The following is a 23,213-nucleotide window of genomic DNA, read 5'->3' on the forward strand; positions in this document are numbered from 1 at the left end:
AAGAACAAATCTGTGCTTTATGACAATGCTAACAAAAGAGAAAAGAAAAAAGGCATGAATGGTTGTTTTGAACCATTATTTAAACTCATTCTTATGAAAGGTATATAACATTTTCTTTCTAGGATTATAAAAGCAGAAAAAATAATATAAACTAGTACTTAACATAAAATTCTTGATTATTTATATATGTACTTACGTGTGTGTGTATATATATATATATACATATATGTATGTGGTGTATATATTTTCACACTAGATATCCATAAATATATAAGCATATCACAAATAACACCTTTTAATATCAAATCCCATAATAAAAGCTGCTCTTACTGAAGGATTATATATAAAAAAGAGATTTTAAGCTGCTTAGAATACAAAGTGCTATAAAGAGTGTGGAACTAAATGTCAAATAGAAGAGCTACAGAGATGATTTTTTTATCATTTAAAATTATTATTAATAATTACTCAATAATAAAATTATTACATTTATAGCTGTACAACAATCATCACAACCTGAATTTATAGCATTTCCGTCCCAAACCCCAGCCCATTCCCCTCACCCCACAAACTGTCTCCTTTGAAAAACCTAAGTTTTTCAAAGTCTATGGGTCAGTATCTGTTCAGCAAAGAAGTTCATTGTGTCCTTTTTTTAGACTCCACATGTAAGTGATAGCATTTGATGATGATGTCTTACTGCCTGACTGACTTCACTTAGTATGATAATTTCTAGGTCCATCCATGTTGCTGCAAATGCCATTATTTCTTTCCTATTAATGGCTGAGTAATATACCATTGTGTATATGTACCACATCTTTATCCACTCTTCTGTAGATGGACATTTAGGTTGTTTCCATGTCTTGGCCATTGTACAGAGTGCTGCAACGAACACTGGAGTACATGTATCTTTTCAAGTCATGGTTTTCTCTGGGAGTGGGATTGTTGGATCAAATGGTAATTCTATTTTTAGTGTTCGAGGAAATCTCCATACTGTTTTCCACAGTGGTAGCACCAAATCACATTCCCACCAACAGTGTAATTATTTTAAAAGAAAATAAATCCCATATCAGATTCATTTAGGATATAGTAAGAGTTGAGTAGAAAATAAATATATAAAGTATGTTCTGAAAGATGAACTATGTGTATGAAAAATATAACTGGTTCACCTTTGGAAAACACAATAAATAAATTTCAAATATTTAACAATCTTAAAACTTGAATCAAATTACCTGAAAGGAGAGAAACTGAAATTGACTTATAGATTTTTTTTAAATGTAATATTACTACTTTAAAAAAGATAAAACAACTAAGCTAACCTAGGGTTGCTTAGAAAAGCCCTATGTAAATAGATAATAATAATTTGCTATCAATGTATCAAACACTAACTTAACCAAAATTGACCTCTGTTTCTACTGCATACAGTGACATCTCATTTATTCAGATATCTTTTATATTCAAACAAGAACCAGTAAGTGTGACCCCATCCAAAGAAAGGCCACTCAAGGTAGATGTTACAATGTCCATAGACTACATGATCACTTGCTCAGAACTTAGTTATGTTAATATTACATGCAATTTCAACAAGTTTGGCTATCTTGTTTTCTGGTCCTCCGCAGATTCCAAGTAGCAAATAAGGAGGAAGGGAAGTAGGTGGAAAGTGCATCCTGACAGCGGCATGAAAACAGTTTTTGGAAGACATAAAATGGAGATGTAAGAAATGATAAAAGTATGATAGTGTAGGGCCATTCAGTATAGGAACAAATAGACCTAAACACCTCAACATCCTCAAGGGCATCACTGGATTACAATGAAATATAATAAATAATATTCACAAAAGGTTAAAATATATTTCATATATTCAGTATAGTATGGCAAGGAAATGTGTGAAATGTGCTAGTAAGATAATTATTTAACAACTTCAATCCTAAAAAATTTCAATCCTAGAATAACGGTTCAGCTCTCTAAAGAATGTATTTGGGGAGACTATAGTATACTAGAGGGTGATAAATAAATGATGTATTATTGATCAGTATTTATAAGCTACTGGATATTTCTCACTGGCTCTCAAACTTTTCCTATCTGATCTCAATTCCATTGTAATGAAAACTAATTTAACGAATCACCTAAAATAAAAATTTTGAACATAAGATATTCCCAGTTTCCTTAGAAGACATCTTGCTAGGTGTTTCTGGTGTGTATGCAGATCAGAATTCTGCTTTTGCAGCAAGAAAATCTTCTGAAATAAATGCGGGATAATCACTGCCTCAGCTCACCAAGACATGCCTGTGTCCAAGGGTATCTGCCCATGTTTTGGAACACACCTCTATGCTTCCTAGAGTTCTCTCTAACATTGGTGATTTGTTTTTAAGTAAAAACTATTATTTACTGAACACTTATCAGTGCCATATACTGTTTGATCCTGATAACAACCCTGAAGTAGGTTGTTATCATCATCCCTATTTTACAGATAAGGAAGCTGAGGCACAGAGAAAGATTAAGTAACTTGCCTAAAGTCAATCAAAATAGTATGTAAAAGAGCTGGGATTTGAACCCAGACTGTTCTCAACTACCACACACTGATGTGTTATTAAAATGCATTGTTTTCATTAACTAAACTATTTAGTTGCCTTGTAAGTACTTTTCATATATACCATCTCCATACCATATGAAGATATACTTCAATTGCACACTTAGGGCTTTACAAATTCTAAATCAAGCCAAACATAAGCCATGAAAAGTCCTTAATTAAGGAGACAAAAAAGTACAAGTGAATTTAAGGTATTTTAATGTTTTAAGCACATTCTTGGGCACATACTTAAGACTACTGTGTAGTGCAGTATTTGCACAGAATTAGATGAAAGAATTAAAAAGTCTAAAACATGTGATTTGTAAAAAGAAAATTTAAATTGTTTAAAAATTGAAAATATTGAGACAATTATATATTCTTGCTTATTACATGATGACTAAAATATTAAGGCAGAATTTTCTTTAACAAAGACCACAAAATGAATTTTTTGTATACTTCACTGAACGCAACACAACAACTGAATATTTAATTTTGAGTACCACAGTACTGGTCACAATTATACTGTGAAACGTCACAAATTTCTATCCTGTTCTCAATGAGAATAAAGTGAAAGCTGGTGCTCATTCAAGAATGGGCGAGTTTCAGCAGTAGACACTGAACAGTGGTAAAGATAAACTGAGTATTTGAATTAGTCAATGAGTATTTAGTATGTGCTCAGAAAGAACAACATAAAACCTTCATTAACTAAGAGCAGAATACCTGTGACAAATTTAAATTCCTTCATCTCATATTTATTTAAAGTGGGGAAAAACACCTTTGAAATCAATAACATCATTAAAGGAAAATAAATCTACATATAGATTGCTATGGCTAATGAAGAATGGACTATACTAGATTTACACTTCAATAAAACTCAATAATTAAAGTAAAGACTTAACAAGGGCCTACTATATAGCACAAAGAACTATATTCAGTATCTTGTAAGAGCCTATAATGGAAAAGGACCAAAAAAGAAAAAAATATATACATATGTATAAATGAATCACTTTGCTATATACACTTGAAACACTGTAAATCAACTATACTTCAATTTTAAGAAAAAGACTTAAGTTTTCACTAAACAATTCCTATTTTTTTTCTCCAGAAGCCATAATTTTGTCATAAGTACATCTTACAAACAAGCTAATTTGCTCATGAATAATAATCTTTAAAATACATTTCATTGTTAAAACAACTGAACTATATATATGCAAAGTTCACGTCACTTACTTTCTGTAAATTTCATTTTATTAACTTTGAGAAATGAGTGCAAGTCACAAAGGCTCATTGGTATATATTTTGATTATGTTTGATTTACTCAGGTATAACTGCATTAGTTACAGTGGCTGCCAACAGGAAGAACGATGAGTTAAAGATTTAATCATTACAGCCTCAATTTTTAGGGGAAGTGAAGGCTTTTGGTTCTCCTCAGCTGGCAATACTGATTATATGCCAATCATTTATACACTGGTACCAAAGTCTAGATTTATTTGTCTAAGACATTTTAAGGGAAAAGAAGCCACAATCAAACCCACTTAATGACTAAAAACTATCAAATTTTCACATTTAGAACTTATTCTGCCTAATACTATTTTATTTTTTGATGATGATCATCTACAGTTCAATATCGTAATTTGTATAAATATGAGAAATCCATATAGCTAACCCAGATATATAAAAAGAACATTCAGATAGAAGAGTAAAAAAAATCTCTCAAGAACCCTAATTGTGGAAGGTAATATAAGAAAAGGAATGTATATATATATATACAAATGGGTCCCTATGCTATACAGCAGAAACTGACACAATACTGTAAATCAACTATACTTTAATAATAATAATGATAATAATAATAGAACCCTAATTGTGACAAATTCTTCTTTTTATCAATTTTCATTATTGGCCACTCCTGCAGCATATGGAAGTTCTCAGGCCAGGGTTTGAATCTGAGCCAGAGCTACAACTTACACCACAGATACAGCAACAGCAGAATCCTTAACCCACTGTACAGGGCGGGGATAGAACAAATGCCTACAGAGAGACAAGCTGGATCATTAACCTACTGGGCCACAGCGGGAAATCTGACAAATTTTTCTGAAGATACTTTTTTTTCACATATGAGTAATGTCAAATTCCATAATACTCCTCCCTCAAAAGGTGGGTTCTTACACAATAAATATTCAGCACCTTTGCTTTTTGGTGCTTGACATGGGAAATAATTAAAATTTTCTGTGAAGAAATAATTACGTAAATTTTAAGATCCTGCTCTACTGTGTTCAGGATGGGCTTTCAGGCAAAAAGACAAAAGTTTTAAAAGAGATTTAGAAGTACAAGCAGAGAAGAGAGTAATTGCAACAATGCAAGCTAAGAAATTTATCTATAACCAGGGAGCTTCAAAAGAGGAAAATAGGAGTTCCCGTCATGGCACAGTGGTTAACGAATCCGACTAGGAACTGTGAGGTTGTGGTTCGGTCCCTGCCCTTGCTCAGTGGGTTAACGATCGGCATTGCCGTGAGCTGTGGTGTAGGTTGCAGACTCGGCTCGGATCCTGCGTTGCTGTGGCTCTGGCGTAGGCCAGTGGCTATAGCTCCGATTGGACCCCTAGCCTGGGAACCTCCATATGCCGTGGGAGCGGCCCAAGAAATAGCAAAAAGACAAAAAAAAAAAAAGAGGAAAATAGGAGTTCCCATCGTGGCTCAACGGAAACGAATCTGACTAGCATCCATGAGGAGGAAGGTTCAATTCCTGGCCTCACTCAGTGGGTTAAGGGTCCAGCAATGCGGTGAGCTATGGTGTAGGTCGCAGACGTGGCTTGGACCTGGTGTTGCTGTGGCTGTGGTATAGGCCAGTAGCTACAGCTCCATATGCCATGGGTGCAGCCCTAAAAAGACAAAAAAAAAAAAAAAAGAGGAAAATAAAATGACCTGGGAATGGGTTTGAATACATGAAATAAACACAGGGCATAATAGTCTTTTTTTCTTTTTCCTGACATGAAAAAAAACAAGAGAAAAGGAAAGAATAAAGTCTTCTGTTATATTGTAAGACCAGTTCTGTTTCAGAAAACAAAGCAATTACCAAGAGCAGAACAACCTGTGACTAGTTGTGACATGAATGACTCTCAATTAGGAAAATATCAAGAAAAAAAACACTACTGGAGTTCCTATCACAATAGGAACTCAGCAGGTTAAGGACCTGAAGTTGTTTCTGTGAGAATGTGGGTTTGATACCTGGCCTAACTCAGTGGATTAAGGATCCAGTGTTGCCACAAACTCCAGCATAGTTTGCAGGTGTGGCTCAGCTCTGGTGTTACCATAGCTGTGGTGTAGGCCAAAGCTGCAGCTCTGATTCAACCTGTATGGGAACTTCCATATGCTGTAGGTGAGGCTGTAAAAAAAGAGAGAGAAAGAAAAGAAAATATATTACTAACGACCTTTTTAATGGTCATACCCATGGTATATGAAAGTTCCCAGGTCAGGGACTGAATCTGAGCTATACCTGTGACCTATACCACAGCTGCAGCAACATTGGATCCTTTAACCCACTGAGCCAGGCTGGGGATTCAAGCCATGCCTCTGCAGTGACCCAAGCTGCTGCAGTCAGGTCCTTAACCCACTACACCACAGAGGGAACTCCAACACTACTAAAGACTTTGATGTCCAAGTTACAAATTACTCCTGAAAAATTTGTGAATAGGTCCAAAACATAAGAAAAAAAGGAAACAAAGAAGCTAAACTTCAAGTCATAAAATCAAACAAAAGATGGAGATGTCAGTTTCTAACACAGTGAATTTCTTTCTTTTTTTTTTTTTTTTTGTCTTTTGTCTTTTTGTTGTTGTTGTTGTTGTTGCTATTTCTTGGGCTGCTCCCGCAGCATATGGAGGTTCCCAGGCTAGGGGTCGAATCGGAGCTGTAGCCACCGGCCTACGCCAGAGCCACAGCAACGCAGGATCTGAGCCGCGTCTGCAACCTACACCACAGCTCACGGCAACGCCGATCGTTAACCCACTGAGCAAGGGCAGGGACCGAACCCGCAACCTCATGGTTCCTAGTCGGATTCGTTAACCACTGCGCCATGACGGGAACTCCTAACACAGTGAATTTCTTAAATCTTGTTATACACCGTATCAGGCATTAACTCAGCTGTAACGATTAACCAGGACTTTTTTTTTTATGTCTGTACCTGTGGCATATGGAAGTTCCCAGGCCAGGGATCAAATCTGAGCTGCAGCGGTGACCTATGCCACCGCTGCAGCATTGCCAGATCCTTAACCCACTACACAGGACCAGGAATCAAACCCACACTGCCACAGAGACAATGCCAGATCCTTAACCTGCTGCACTACAGCAGGAACTCCTAACTGGGACTTTTTAAACAGTGCCATGTATAATAGGAAGAAAGTATACAAAATTTAATTCAAACTTACCTCTTTCAGTCAACCTTCCTGGTGTAATGCTTAATATTGAGAGTGAAAAACCAAAGCTAGTCCATTTGTCTATACTGCTGGTTTTATATTTATAAATTGATTAAGCCATAGAAAAGATCAGTGAGATAACTTAATCAGACAACAGAAGTGAGAAATTTCAAGAGGGCTTTAAAAGAAAAAGAGTTTTAGCCATTTTGTTTAAAATACTGTCACATACATTATCAAACATGTATACATGGCAAGTGGCTTTTTGCACACACATGCAAAATCTGGACCCATTAAGGGTATTTGATTTGTAGGGGATCTTGCTAAATTCTTTAGATTAACCCCTCCCCCCATTTCTAATGAAGAAATCAAAGCACAAGAAATTAAGAAATCTGTTCAAGGTCAAATAACTGGAAATAATTCTCTAGACTCCTGGGCCAATATTCTTTCCACTATAACTTAAATTTCCTGTAAAGTTAACCTGAAAATTGAGTCGCACAACATTAGGTACATGAACTGAAAAACAAATAAATTGTTAAAATAACTTTTCACTTCAATTTTATGACATATGAAGAGAGAGTTTTAAAATTCTTTGTTTTCCATTGGTTAGTGGGTAAAAAGTTTCTAAGAAATTTTAATTTTTTAACTTTAAAGTTAAAAAAATGTCACTTTAGAAACAAGATTTTGAATGTAGGTTTTTCTTTAATTACTCAACAGTGCCAAGTATAATGTACGCATTTAAGTTCTAGGAATAGAAATGGAAAGTCATGGTTCTGTTCTTCATATTGGATAAGAAATGTAAAACTAATATGGTACAATTGCTCTGAGAAGCAGTATAGCATGGTGGTTAAAAGTGTAGGCTCTAGAGCTAGACTGTCTGGGTTCAAATTCTGCTTATCCCTCTTACTAGATCTGTGACTTTGGGTGAATCATTTACCTTTTCTGTGCCTCAGTTTCTTCATCTGAATAATAGAGATGACAATAGTACACATCTCATAGAATCATTGTGAGGAATAAATTAAGTCGATTTATGTAAAGTACTTAGAACAGTACCTGCATATATTAAGTGCATACCATTATTATTAAATTGTAATAAATGTTAACCTAGGGGGAAGTTCAAGCTTCTACCTAAATAGAGGAGCAAAAGCCTTAGTACATGCATGAGATAGGGAAAGGTGATAATGTTTGAACTAGGATTTGAAGGATAAAGTTAAAACTGGCTGGCAAGGCCTATCATTACAAACCTTACTGACAGATCTTATGTGAAATGCAGGGTTGCGTAGACAAAAGTTTGCTTCTCCACAAATTAATAGGTACTGTCAAGGAATACACATCTTCAAAGGCAGTGATTTCCTGTATTTGGAACAGGTATGTCTTACCACTATTTCTTACCATATAACACTTAACTGAAGAATTTAATATCATGAGGGAAGTTCTATTATATGAGAAACCTAAGACAAATACATACATGTGAAATGTGTTTTAGTGTTTCCCTCAAAGAGTATGTTGAAAATTAAACAATGTCAAAATTCTAGGGAAATGTCCAGGGGGTGTTTAAAATAACTAATATTGCTTATTTAAAAAAATGTGAAGGTCACAGTACCACTTCATGCTACATATGACTTCAGAACACAAGACATATGCTTTGTCTGTCCTCCTCAATCATTAGAAGACTTTTCTGAATGAGCTGATCTGAAGAAGAGGTTTGAGGATGAGAGAGATCACACATAAATAAATGAATTAAGCAGGAACAGAATCCAAATGACAAAAGAAGGAAGGAGCCATGTGGGAAAAAGCTAACTTAAGACAGGTCACTGATTAGTATGTTGTGGGACAGTTTGGAAAGGTGATTTAAAATTTCAGGAAATATTTATCAAAGGAGGAAAATTTGATAGTAATGAAGACCAAAGAAAAATGACCAAATTAAATGATTCCTTGAAACATTTTCATATTGTAGCAGCCTGGAAATAATCCAAACTGGATTCAATTGTACATAACCAAAATTATAACAAATATCTGGTATAATATGTCAAATTTTGGTCACACTATTATACAGGTTCTTTATGGTATAACCAGTTAAATCTGTTCTTAATTCATATTGTAGAGCAATCAGAAAATTAAGATTAAAAAAAACCTAAGGATTAGTTACCTGTATTTCCATCATTTGGGGGATAACTACTGTTGTGACTATTCTGGCATATATTCTTTGGAATTTGTTTCCTATAAATATATACACACGTATGTATGAGCATATGTATATAAACACACAAAGGGAATATAAATTGGTGCAGCCATTATGGAGAACAGTATGGAGGTTCCTCAAAAAACTAAAAACAGTTGCCATATGATCTAGAAATCCCACTCCTGGGCATAAATCTGGAGAAAATTCTAATTTGAAAAGATAAATGCATCCCTCTGTTCACAGTAGCACTATTTACAATAGCCAAGACATGGAAACAACCTAAATGTCCATCAACAGATAAATGGATAAAGATGTGTACACACACACACACACACACACACACACACACACACCCTCCACACTGGAATACTACTCAGCCATAAAAAAGAATGAAATAATGCCATTAGCAGCTATATGGATGGACCCAGAGATTATCATACTAAGCTAACTAAATCAGAAAGAGAAAGACAAATACCATATGATATCACTTACATGTAGAATCTACAATATGACAGAAATGAACTTATCTATGAAACAGAAATAGACTTAGAGACATAGAAAACAGACTTGGGGTTGCCAAGGGGAAAGAGGGGTAAGGGAGGATTGGATTGGGAGTTTGGGACTAGCAGATGTAAACTATTACATATAGAATGGATAAAAAGCAAGGTCCTATTGTAGTATAGCACAGGGAACTACACTCAGTGTCTTATAATAAACCATAATAGAAAAGAATATGAAAAAGAATATATATATATATATATGTATACCTGAATCACTTTGCTGTACAGCAGAAACCTAACACAGCAGTGTAAATTAACTACATTTCAATAAAAAAATAAATATAAACACACACAAATATATTCATCCCTCACAATGTAAAATTAGTACAAAAATTATACTGATAACAGAAAACTTATACAAGCAAACTTTATATTATCATTATAGTTAATATGAAATCATAAAGTTTCTTATATACTATTTTTAAGGCCAGCATCATGTCCCCTATGTTTCTTAAAGCATTCCTAGATCATTTTAGACCACAATGATCTCTCTTCCCTTTAACACTAATTGCTTGTATCCTTAGTTTATGCTACCTTGCTTTGCTTAGTGTGGTTTTGTTTTTAGTTTATTTGTTGTTGCTTTTCTCTTCTCCAGTAAATTTGAAGCTTCCTGAGATTATGAATTATTTATCACTTTCTGTCTTACTCTCAAGACCTAGGGTAATGCCCTCTACTTACACTATGCTTTAAAAAATGCTTACAGAACCAAGAAACATACTTGCAACACATAAGACAAAGTGATACTCTTGATGTTTATATTGCTTTTATAAGTTGGTAAGAAAAGGATAAGTAATACAACAGAAAATGAAATAAGTGATTCACAAAACAGTGTAAATACCTAATAAACTCTATGTAAGGATGTTCAACTTCACAAATTATTAAATACAAATTTAAAATAAATATCATTTTCTGGTTTCTAATTGGCAATGGGGATTTGATAATTCCCAGTGCTCTTGTGTGTTTGGAAACAGACATGTTCATTTATAAACCACCACTGGATATATACGTTGATATAACTTTGGGAGAGAGGCAATTTGACATTATATATCAAAAGTCCTAAAAACTCCAGAATCTTTGGGACTTCCATTCCAGAAACATGGAGTACAGGTACATTTCCCTATTCCTCTTGCTAAGTACAGCTAAAAATCTTGGATATAATATATAAAGCCAACATAAGAAAACCCTGAAGTGGACAGAAGAAAGCAGACCAGCTAGGAGCCTTGGGACCAAAGGAACAAAATGGCAGAGTTTCCTAGGTTTTCTTTTTGCCTCATATATCCCAGACTGGTTACCAAACAATCTGGCAACCCAGAAACAACAATAGTCTCAGACAAAAAAAAAAAAAAAGCCTCAACAAAAGCTTATTCTCTCTACAAAATACCAGGAAAGGGGTAACCTAGCAAGATAGAAACTTTTAGACTAATGATTGTTCTGCTCCAGTCAAAACATCATAAAAACATAACAAAAAAACACTGAGGCCCTGCCTCTACACTCACCATTAAAAGCTGAATGGGGAATGGAGACTTCCATTCTTCACCAGGCTATAACGATGTATTCCAACCTTCCAGGTGGGCTGGTGTCAAAGAAAGCCAAGTAGAGAGCCAGGACTTTCATCCCCACCAGGAGAAACAGTTCCCATCCTCTACGGTATCAGTAGAGATTGTGGTGGGATTCTGAATTTCCACTCCTACCCAAGAGTAACGAGGCACTGCTCCCCAGCTCCACTGGGGTAGTGTCAGAGAAGGCCCAACAGAGAATGAAGTCTTTCACTGCTGTTTGAGTAATGAGGCCACACCCTCTCCCCATGGTGTCAGTGAAGTCCATGTGGGGAGGAGTATCCAGGCACTCTTGCTCCTCCTAGCCAGGGTAGAATCCATGGAAGCTTAGTGGAGAGCCAGCACTAGGATGACTAAGCAGTAATAAGGAAGTTCTCCAACCTTTGGGTGCCAGCAGAGGCCAAGTGGGGAAATAGGATTTCTACTACAACCTGGCAGTAACAAGTTACTGCCACAACAGTGTTAGAGGAAGCCTAAAAATAAGATCTACATCCCACTATATAATAACAGAAACACCTGGGTATCAATCCAAAATTACTCATTATACTAAGAACCAGAAAAACTTCAACTTGAATGAAACAAGACAATCAGCAGATGCCCACATGACATAGCTACTATAGTTGTCTGAAGATTTAATGAAGTCATCATAAAAATGCAATTACCAATTACAAACATACTGGAAACAAATGAAACAACAGACAATCTCAGCAAAGAAAGAGAAAGCCTTAGCAAACAAGTAGACGATTTAAAGAAGAACCAGACAGAAAGTTTTAAACTAAAAAATACAATAATTAAAATTTAAAAACATAACAGATGAGTCCAACAGCAGAATGGAATGCATAGAGGAAAGAATCAGTGAACTTAAAAGTAGAACCATTGAAATGACACAATATGAACAAGAGAGCAAAAACAGACTACATGAACATGAACAGAAATATATGTAGTCTGGGCTCTTCTTGCTCTTTGTACTGTCTTAGTATTGTTATCACTTTGGCTATATTCCTTCATATAATCCATTGTGTCTTTCAGGATACATTGCTCTCAATAGTATAATAAATATTTTTGAGTTAAAAAAATGAACAGATTCAGAGATCTGTGGAACTATAGTGAAAGATCTAATAGACATGTCAGAGGAGTCCCAGAAGAATGAGAAAGAGGATTCACTGAAAAATATTCAAAGAAAAAAAAAGATGAAAATTTCCCAAATTTGACCTGAGGATTCAAGAAAACGCAAAAATTCCAAATAGAATAAATCCAAAAAGAAATCCATGCCAAGATACATCATAATCAAACTTATAAAAATTAAAGACTAAGAAAAAAATCTTGAGAGTAACCTGAGAAAAAAATAAACATTACCTATAGGGGAAAAACAATTCAAGTAACAGCAGATTTCTCATGAGAAATCATGGAAGTTGGAAGAAAGTATAGCTTAACCATGGAACACTATTCTGCAATAAACAGGAACAAACAATAAACTGATACATGCAACAACTTGAGTGAACCTTAATGAAATGACACTGAGTGAAACCTTAATGAAATGACACTGAGTGAAAAAAGTCAATCTCAGAAGGTTATATCCGATATGATTTCTTTTATATGACATTCTCAAAATGACAAAGTTATTGAGATGGAAAATAGATTAGTGTTTGCCAGGGATTAGGTAACAGGTGTGAGGTGTGAGAGATTTGGCTGTGGCTATAAAAGGGCAACACTATGGATCCTTGTGTGATGGTCACAAGAATCTACATGTGTGATAAAAATGTATACAACCAATGTCAAATTCCTGGTTTTGATGTTTTACTATAATTTGGTAAAATAAAACTACTGGAAGGAACTGGATGAAGGGTACATGGGACCTCTCTGTACTAACCTTGCAAATTCCTATGAATCTATAATTATTTCAAAATTTAAAAAAAAAAATCTATGCACTCTGACCCAATAATTCCATTCATAAAAACGGTAAAAAAAAAAAAATAGGTGTTCACAAATATTTACTTTATAGTTTTTTTTTTTTTTTTTTTTTACTGGGACTATTAAGTAAAATTTTTCAAAACAATCTCAACATCATGGGATTAAATAAAAATGGTATACCCAGAGTTCCCGTCATGGCTCAGTGGTTAACGAATCCGACTAGGAATCATGAGGTTGTAGGTTTGATCCCTGGCCTTGCTCAGTGGGTTGAGGATCTGGCGTTGCCGTGAGCTGTGGTGTAGGTCAGACATTGCTCGGATCCCGCGTTGCTGTGGCTCTGGTGTAGGCTGGCAGCTACAGCTCTGATTCAACCCCTAGCCTGGGAACCTCTATATGCCGCAGGAGCAGCCCAAGAAATGGCAAAAAGGTAAAAACAAAAAACAACAAAAAAACCCCCCAAAACGGTATACCCACAATCATTGAAAATGTTATCACAGATATGCAAAAAGATTTCTGTTGTATTGTCTTTTTAAAAAGCAGTATATAAAATTGCATTGGGAATAAATTATTTCACATAGAAAAATAATTTCTAAAAATAAATTTATAAAACTATTCACCAACATAAAATAAATGCAATTTAGAAAACCAAAACGAGTGCAATTTTAGTTTATATTAAAGATGCTAACACAAACACAAAAAGCTGGCTGAAGTAATAGGGGGAAATAATATGGTTAACTGTGATGGTAAAATTTTATCCATATCATAAATCACTATAAGAAAGAAAAACCTTTTCTGAGCAACATTTTCAAATGGAAATTTAGGATTACAGCAATATTGTACAAGTTTTCTTCCCTCTCCCTGTTGGCATCAAGCTCCCACTTTGCTTTGTCTGACCATGATTTTGCCATCTTTTAATAAGTAGTAGCTCTACACTTGAAAACAGTCAAGTGTTCCTTGGCCAGGCCAAACCAGATTAGTCTTCCACTTCTCATAACTCATTTAACAGTTTCAGTAAAACTTAAAAATAAGTTTAAAGAATTTTTAAAAATCCTTGTTAATGATATTGTTATGTTTCCCTCCTATGAACCTCTAGATTCTGGTTTGTTGGTAGCTCTCTTGTGCTATTTTAATAGTTTGCTTCTTACAGCTGCTTGTGTGTTTCTCATCTGTCCTACTAGATTCTGAAATCTCTCTCAAATTCAGGGCATATGGTATATTCATCTTTACCTATTCTGAAACACCTACCAGAGTAGGCTGTACTTAGTTAATATTGTCTTCTTCCATTAGTTGTGCAGTAAGATTATGAATACTTCAAATCAGGTATGTCAGCCTCTGTTCCTTTATAATCCCTAGAGTACACAGTCCAGATCTAGGCATAGTGATGTCTACCATATACTTATTGATTTCTACTTTGACTGAAACATCTTTAAGAAATAAGTTGTAGAAGGCATGATAATTGACAGTGTTGAGACAGAAATTTTGATACATATAGGTACAAGAATAGATAGATTATTCCCTATCTTTAGTCTCATAAAAAGACTGTATGAACGTACACTTTGTGAATGAATAATGTGAATAATAATGTATATGGCAAAACTCTATTAACACAACCCTGACAACTGCAACAATAGCTGTCCCCCTTTATTTCCTAAACAAACACAAAAGACAAACAACCAGACTCTATTGTGCTTACATGTGCCTTTCATGCATGTCATTGTTGAGGAACATAACTCAATGACTCGAACAGCAAAAGCTCCTGGTTCGTCTGCTGGCACTGTCAAAATGGAAATCTAAAAAGCAGAAACAAAATATCAGACAAAGCTTTTAGAGCTCATTTTCATTTTTCTATCATTAGAGTGTAGTTAACGTCCAAACTGAGTGTCTTTTTTTTTTTAGCCATGTCTGCTGCATGTGGAAGTTCCCAGGTCAGGAACTGAACCCACACCATAGCAGCAACCCAAGCTGCTGCAGTGACAATGCTAGATCCTTAACCCACTGCACCACTAGGGAACTCCACTGAGTGTCTTTTTTCATTGATGTCTGAAAAAATTTAGCTGGTAGGATTTATTTTAGAACAGAATTTGAAACAAAGCATGCACGTGTCTTAATATGCAGTTTCCACATTATTTACATATTTATATATGATATATATTGCCATCATATAATTCATGAGCAATAAATATTTTAAATATCTTTAATATTTGGTAAATCCTTCACTTGATGTAATTAATTACTTCTGAGTTACATGAACGTCATTGTTTGGAGCATATTAAATCAATTTTGATTATTCATAATGGCTAAACGTAGCAGTTATAGAGTACTAAAAATTGTAAATGTTATAAATCACAAAGATATTGAAATAAGCAAAGTATATGTCAATATATACCAAAGTACAGCTAAACATGTATCAAAATGTTTCAAAATGATGGCTTTCAAATTAATTTGAGGACTCCATTAATATGCAGTATGTTGTCCTAGCCACCAGTGAAACGCTATATGGCTTTACATTTATAAGATTTTAAATGACCACCAGGTCAGTGTTCCCCTATAGAACGAAAAGCCTCAATATTAATTCTCAATTTAATCTTCAATCTGAGTAAACTATCATTTTCATACAGGAAATACTGCCAAAAGGTAAAGCCTCATTTTTACTTTTACCTGTGAGATTAGATTTTGACTGGTAATGTCACATTGATAACCCACACAGGAAAATGCCTACAAGTTCTAAAAGTAGAATTATTTTGATAACTATGATTACCTTACTATCATTACTTGTAAGTACATTTTGGGGCTTATAACTTTGTTCGCCATAACCTCTTAACTCCTTTTGCTGCTGTCCATGATTTTTAAAAATGTACTTTAGCATTAAAGAGAGAGGAGCCACTAAAACATGTATCTAATGTGTAAAAATTATCAAATGATTATGACTATAAACATGTCAAGGTAGCTTAAAGAATGTGCCAACATGCAAGTAATTCTTTTATTTCCTATAACTATCATTTATAATTTTTCAAAAACTGAGGTACAGTCAGTGAACTCCTACCACAGGTAACTGTCTTAAATCTCATAGAGATTATAAAAGCCATCAAAGATAATTCCTTCAACCCTTTAATATCGCTTAACATAAAATTTGCCTAGATCTACACCTATTGTTTCCTCTAAGTCTCATTTTATTTATTCTTCAAAAATTTGCAGAGGGAACAAACATATATAAAACAAGGAAAAGCAGACAAGGTTTACATTTTAGACTGATCACTCTGATGGTTGTGTGGAGAATGATTTAAAAGAGATCAGAGTCAGAATGATCAGTTAGAAGGAAGAGGTGATGAGTTCTAAAACCAGACCAGTGAGAATAAGGATCAGAGAGAAAAAGCAGATTGGAGAAACTTCTAGAAAGTACAGTGACAAGGACCTGGAGGCTCATGAGATGTCAGAGATAGGAGGAAGAGGTTGTTGTTGGATGTTAGTGTTATTCATGGAAGTGGGAAGCATTGGATGAGTAGTTTTGAGAGGGAATATGATGAGTTGAGTTTTGAGTACGTTCTGTTTCAGGGGACCTTGGGATAGATGTCCAGTAGGAAATTTGGCCTATGGGTCAACAGTTTTGGGAGATACAGAAGTGGAAGGCTGTCACTAATTTTTTTTTTGTCTTTTGGTTTTTTTAGGGCTGCACACACAGCATATGGGGGTTCCCAGGCTAGGGGTCGAATCAGAGCTGTAGCTGCCAGCCTACACCACAACCACAGCAATGCCAGATCTGAGCCACATCTGCTACCTATACCACAGCCCACGGCAACGCTGGATCCTTAACCCACTGAACGAGGCCAGGGATTGAACCCACATCCTCATGGATCTTAGTTGGGTTCGTTAACCACTGACCAAGATGGGAACTCCGCTGTCACCAATTTTTATGTGGAGTTGGAACCATGTGAGTATATGGAGTGAAGCAGCAAGTGTGCACAGAGTAAGACGTATGGTAGGCTGAAGTAAGAATCCTGAGGAAGCCCAATATTTAAAGGAGGATAGAGCCCACAAAGGAAGCAGAGAGCATAGAAAAGCAAAGGAGTAGAGAATTCCAAGAGAAAAGGAATCATCAACACTGTCAAATATATCAGAAAAAATCTAACAGACAAAACCCAAATAATGTCCTGTGGCCCTGACTATTATGAAGTTGTTAATAAGCAATGGGGGAGGAAGTGGGATGGACTGGGAATTTGGGGTTAATAGATACAAACTATTGCCTTTGGAATATATAAGCAATGAGATCCTGCTGTATAGCACAGGGAACTATATTTAGTCACTTATGATGGAGCATGATAATGTGAGAAAAAAGAATGTATACATGTATATGTGACTGGGTCACCTTGCTGTAAGTAGAAAATTGACAGAACACAGTAAATAGCTATAATGGAAAAAAATAAAAATCATTAAAAAGTTATTAATAAATATACTAAATGAAAGTGTGGTAGGAATGTGAGGGTAGAAGCCAGGTTAGTCTAGAAATGAATGAGAGGTAAGAAGCAGGAGGCAGCAAGTATAGATACCATCTCAAAAATGTTGATAAGAGTAGAGGAGAGACTGGATATTAGCTATAGATGGGGGCAGACTCAAGTGAGCATTTTTCTGTTTGTGTATGTGTGTGCTTTTTGGGGGGCTGCACCCAGGGCATATGGAAGCTCCTGGGTCAAGGACTGAATCTGAGCTACAGCTGTGACTTCTGTCCAATTCTTAAACCACTGCTCCAGCCACAAAGACAATGCTGCATCCTTAACCCTTTGGGCCACGGTGGGAACTCCCTTTCTGTTTTTATTTTATTTTTTTGGAACAGAAAATTCTAATACATGTATATGGGTTGAGGGGAAGGTGCAAATAGTGGGGAGAAGCTGAAGATCTAAGAGAGAGAGCAGGGATACAGGGTGGTGTGTGTGTGTGTGAAGGGTGCTTGAGAAAGGGATTGACCTCAGACAAGGAGGGAACCCCCTCACTAGTCTCTGTGCAGGTGGACATAAGTTGTGGGTGGTGGGGTAGGAGGTCAAGGGCCACTGTGCTTAGTGGATGGCTTCGCTTTTCTCAGTAATGTGGTAGGGTTTCTGACCAGTGAGGAGCTAACTGGTGGTGGGTACTGAGGATCCAGCTGGATGAGGTTGGTGCCCCCAATACTGTGGTGGTGCCAGTCTGGTTGTGTAGTTTTCTCAATCAGCCCTTAATGATCCAGGGAGGACGCTTTCCTCTGTGGGTGAAGTGGAAGAACATGGCTACACAGGAATTGAAGGTATTGGAGGAAGAGCAGTTCAGAAGAGCCATCATGTGATCTAGGACACAGAAAAGGAAGAGGGCAGAAGGGAACTGGTAATTCAGGAGGAAACAGAGGGAACAAGGGATTGCAGATCTCTTTAACAGGTCAATAAGCAGGCCGAGTAGGGATAAGAATGAAAGAGCTGTAAGGACTGGAGCAGATTAACCTCACTGTAAATCCATGACCTCACTCAACTGGATCCCTCAACACTGCCCAGCCATCTGATCATGCGACAGGTAACTCTCCAACTCCCCACAATAATAATTTTACACCTTTCTTTGAGCTTTGACCCACCCCACGCTCATATCCACACTATCAGGAGATGATCTTACCTTGTAATTTAAAACATAAATAGAATCCATCATATGAAAACTCCCAAGCCTACCAATGCTCCTGCAGTCACCCTCTTATTTCAAAGTATCTTACAACCTATCTAAGGGCAATGCTTTTTACTTGTTCTCTGAATCCCACCCTCCCCAGCCTTTACCTGGACATTTCTCCTTTTCTCCTGGGTATCTTCAACCTCTCCCCCTCTACTGGCTCCATCCCCATCAGGTGAAATATACTCTAATATTTTAAAGAAATACCCTCTTCACTTCAACATCCCTCTTCAGGAATCACTTCCTCTCTCTTAGTCTTCACAGATTTGCTTCCTCACTTTTCTGCCTCTGTCACTCATCGACACATTCACAAAGCTTCTGGTGTACTGGGAGATACAGACAAGTAAACTGGCAATTACAGGACAGTGTGATGAGTGCTTTGTATCACTGTATCACTTCTTTCACACTGAACTATTGTTGCTATTTATCTGTCTGTATCCGTATCCTCCCAACTATAAGTTATGAGGGCACAGATACTATTGTGGTCAGCATTCAGAACCCAGCACACTGGCCAGCACAGCAAAGGCACTCATTGGTTGCTGAATGATTAAATGAAAGTATTTGTGCTCACACATATTAACTAACATTTTTGTTTTTTGTCTTTTTAGGGCCATGCTCTTGGCATATGGAGCTTATCAGGCCAGGGGTCGAACTGCAGCTGTAGCCGCTGGCCTATTCCCCAGCCACAGCAACGTCAGATCTGAGCCACGTCTGCGACCTACACCACAGCTCTTGGCAACGCTAGATCCTTAACCCACTGAGTGAGGCCAGGGATTGAACCCACATCCTCATGAACACTAGTAGGATTCATTTCCACTGAAGCCATGACAGGAATTCCAACATATTTGTTTTATAACATATTTGTTTTATATGTTTCCTTTCCAACTTAAGGAAATTTTGGAACCTATTTTTAGCAGTAGCATATAGGATAGGTCTGACAGTCACATTTACTGAGTAAGCTGATTTTATCAGTCCTGTAAACTATGGTCAGAAGGCAAAGGGAGCATACTTCTTGAATTTAAGTGTTCAGACTGAGGAAAAATCACAGGCACAAAGACATTTCTATAGAATCAGGGGTTATGAGAAGGAAAAGGGTACTGAAATGAACAACTGTGATGAGGAAATGTCAGAAATAAAAATGTGTGTTGACACTCATTCACATGGGGTCTCTAATGGTGAGGTTACCACCAATGCTATAAGGTTGGTTACAATAAAGGTGCTTCTTCCAAGATTTTTAAATGTTTTTCTTCTTTTAACATGTATTTTTAATTTCAGAGAAATAGTTGTAAAAAAAACTAGAATGAGTTCAATATTCCTAGAACAAATCTGTTACATAAGATGCGATTATTTGTCCCACTGAAAGGAAATCTTTAAGAAACCAAGATTATTATATAATTGTCATTACATATTTTTAAATACATTAAATATACTAGCATATATTGCTTAATATATTTTATTTCAGTAATATTAATTTATACAGATTACCATGTAGATTAAGTTAGCAACATGCTACTAAAAAGTACAGAACTAGAATTACCTGTTGATCTGAATTGCTTTTTAATACAGATTTATCTGTTACCAAGACTGCCCTGGAGATCTGCCTGTAATGCACAAAACAGTTAATTGGTGATTCGTATTCCATGGATAAGTTTCATTTACATTATGCAACCACCAGAAGGCATGTTTCAAGGATTTAAGTCATGATAAAAGTGTCACCTCCCCAAACCAAGTCAAGTTCTGCTTTAATCTTTTCTTGGCTCATGAAAGCAGGAGGTATAACCTTCAGACAGACCCCAGCTGATACAAAGGAGTCAACATTAGGCGAGGTTACCCCCAGACATGTTCTTATAAGAATGATTAACACACTGAATATGTATTTGGTTTGGTATACATTTGCATCTTACTTGAAGAACAGTCATACAGAAGTGCCAATATAATCACACGGATAAATTTCCCTGCTTCACCTTCCCTTGCAGAGTGGCTGGAGGGGTATCTTACCTGTATTGCACACGTGAGCATGTGTTCTCAGAAAAGTAACTGTCTTCTACAATGAAATGCTTAGCAATTATTCTCTGACCAAAATGATCTATGATTGCTTTACATCTATGAAGAAGATAAGCACAGCAAAAAGTTCTCATTAATGATTGCATAATTAAGAAAATGAACATAATCAGCTACCAAGGTTGAATCTAAAACTAATTTCTTGAAAGATAAGATTTCAAAACTGCTTACAATTTCACATTTTTGACACAAAACTTAAACTAAACTACAGAATATATATTCCTGTTGCTATTTTGAAGTCTTTTAAGCTATAAAATAAGTGTAGACTAGAACTTAAATATCTATCTTGAATGCCATTAATAATAAGAGTAATGCTATGACGAGAATTACACTATAAGTTTTTCTAATATTTATGAACATGGAAGCTTTTTCTTTGTTTAGAAAACAGGCTCTTTTTTTTCTTAACAGATCTAAGAAAAATTGATTAAATATCTTGTTATATCATTCACAGCCTATTAAAGCCACTAAAGACTTTTTATTTTTCTGTTAAGTGTCACTTTCTCTTTTGTTCAAGAACAGCTATCTGGTCACAGCGTGATAATGTTTTGAACAAAAAAAGGGGATAGAGCTTTTTTACTATCTGTTTCCATTTTACTTCAAAGGAGGATCACAGAAAGATTTCTTTCAAGTGCTATTTCCAAATAAGGAAAACACTTATGCATGGACACTATCAGGTCTCTGTCATCTGATATGTGTTGGAACAATGAATCATATAGAACCCTCCATTGACCTTCTTTCAATGTGTCTAGATAAAAGGATGAAAATTAGAATCCATCTCCTTGCAGTGCCACAAGTTATAAATGTACTTTATAGGGCTCATTATCCAAACTAATGGACTAAGGGCAACATCCTTGAAATGGACTTACCAGCACTGACAAAGCCAGTATGCAATATTTCAGAAACCATATGCAAATGGATACATGTTTCCTATATCTTTTTATTATGGAAACATCACAACTTACTTTTGTCACAGCTTTTCTTTTGGGACTACAATTATTTTATTAGAAATACACTTATGTGTTGCTCCTCATAAAATACAAGCAAATAATTTCAAACATACCATATTTTAAATATACTGGCATTAAGTGAAAATATGTTACCTCACTCTAAAAATAAGCCAAATAAGTGTCATTTACCAGGAATAAAGGCATTAAGAATAAAATGACAAATATCTAAGACCGACAGCAAGAAGAATTTAATGTATATTTCCTAAAGGCAGATTATAATATACTTGATATTCCTGAATAAATGTATGCCACTGTTGTCAGGATAGACTATGATTTCTTGTGATATTAGATACATAATATATTTTAAATCATTAACCACATAATAATTCATGTTATATTAATATATATATGATTTCCCCCATCTCATCTCCTCTTCCTTTCTCTTCCCCATTTATGTTTCTATGCATATCTCCTTACATTTGATTAAACTAGAGCTCTTGCTTCATAAAATACTTAATTAAATAGATATAAGGTATTTATACCTATAGTATTTTCCAAAATAAATATTTAAAAACTGAAGGGCATGTTACTCACTCTGTCTCCCTGTTTTAAAACATTCATATGCAATTTAAAATACAAGGCACTTTGGCAAGGGAAAAGAGAAATCTGCTGATCCATCATTAAGCACTGATCCCTATTTTGTCCTGGAAACACTGACAAGCCTTTTTCTTATGTTTAACTCAGAGACTATAGAAAGTCAAGAGGGAATAATCTGGGCAGAAAAAAAGAGGGTGTTAAGATCTTCTATATCTCGACAGGGATTTGGGTTATATAGATTTATCATTTGTCAACATTTAGCTAATGAGCAGTTAAGATTTGGGCACCTTACCATATGTAAATTTAACATCAGTAAAAAAACCAAAAACAAATATTAAACTCTAGTTAATGATATGCATACTAAAGTGTTTGGGGGAATTGTACTGATATCTGGAATTTATTGTGAAATGCTTAAAAATGGTGAATAGATGAATAGAGGAATGAATATTTGGGTAGACACATGACCAAGCAAGTACATTAAAATGTTAACTGCAAAATCTAGGTGGTGGATACATAGGTGATCATCTTGAGATTCTTTTAATATTGGTATAGAGTTGAAAATTTTCACCATAAAATGTTAGAGTCAAATTGGGAAAGGGAGCAATGTTAGTACAAATCTTGGACTCCAGCCTAAATCTTTTGCAAACTGCTCCTATTTAAATAAACCACACAATTAAACCTAGCCCTAAAGCTTGGGGAGACCTGCTTGCGTGAAGGTTTCCAAACATTAACCGGGCTGCTTTGGGGGTTGC

The 23,213-nt window shown here is 35.7% G+C and overlaps 1 protein-coding gene across 5 annotated transcripts in view; it reads right to left on the bottom strand.

Moving 5' to 3' along the window:
• Positions 1–23,213, bottom strand: part of CHM (CHM, Rab escort protein 1) — a 192,403-nt gene that overhangs the window by 27,222 nt on the left and 141,968 nt on the right. For all 5 annotated transcript variants that reach the window (XR_002340851.1, XM_021080640.1, XM_003135219.6 and 2 more), the window contains exons 10-12: positions 20,855–20,959; positions 20,394–20,457; positions 14,874–14,970 (exon numbers count right to left, since the gene is read on the bottom strand). Coding sequence is in view for 4 of the 5 variants with exons in the window: in XM_021080640.1 (XP_020936299.1) it covers positions 14,874–14,970; positions 20,394–20,457; positions 20,855–20,959 (266 nt within the window). In the remaining variant the exon portion in view is untranslated. The remainder of the gene's footprint in view (positions 1–14,873; positions 14,971–20,393; positions 20,458–20,854; positions 20,960–23,213) is intronic.

Source organism: Sus scrofa, chromosome X (assembly GCF_000003025.6).
Source record: "Sus scrofa isolate TJ Tabasco breed Duroc chromosome X, Sscrofa11.1, whole genome shotgun sequence".
Taxonomy (NCBI): Eukaryota; Metazoa; Chordata; class Mammalia; order Artiodactyla; family Suidae; genus Sus; species Sus scrofa.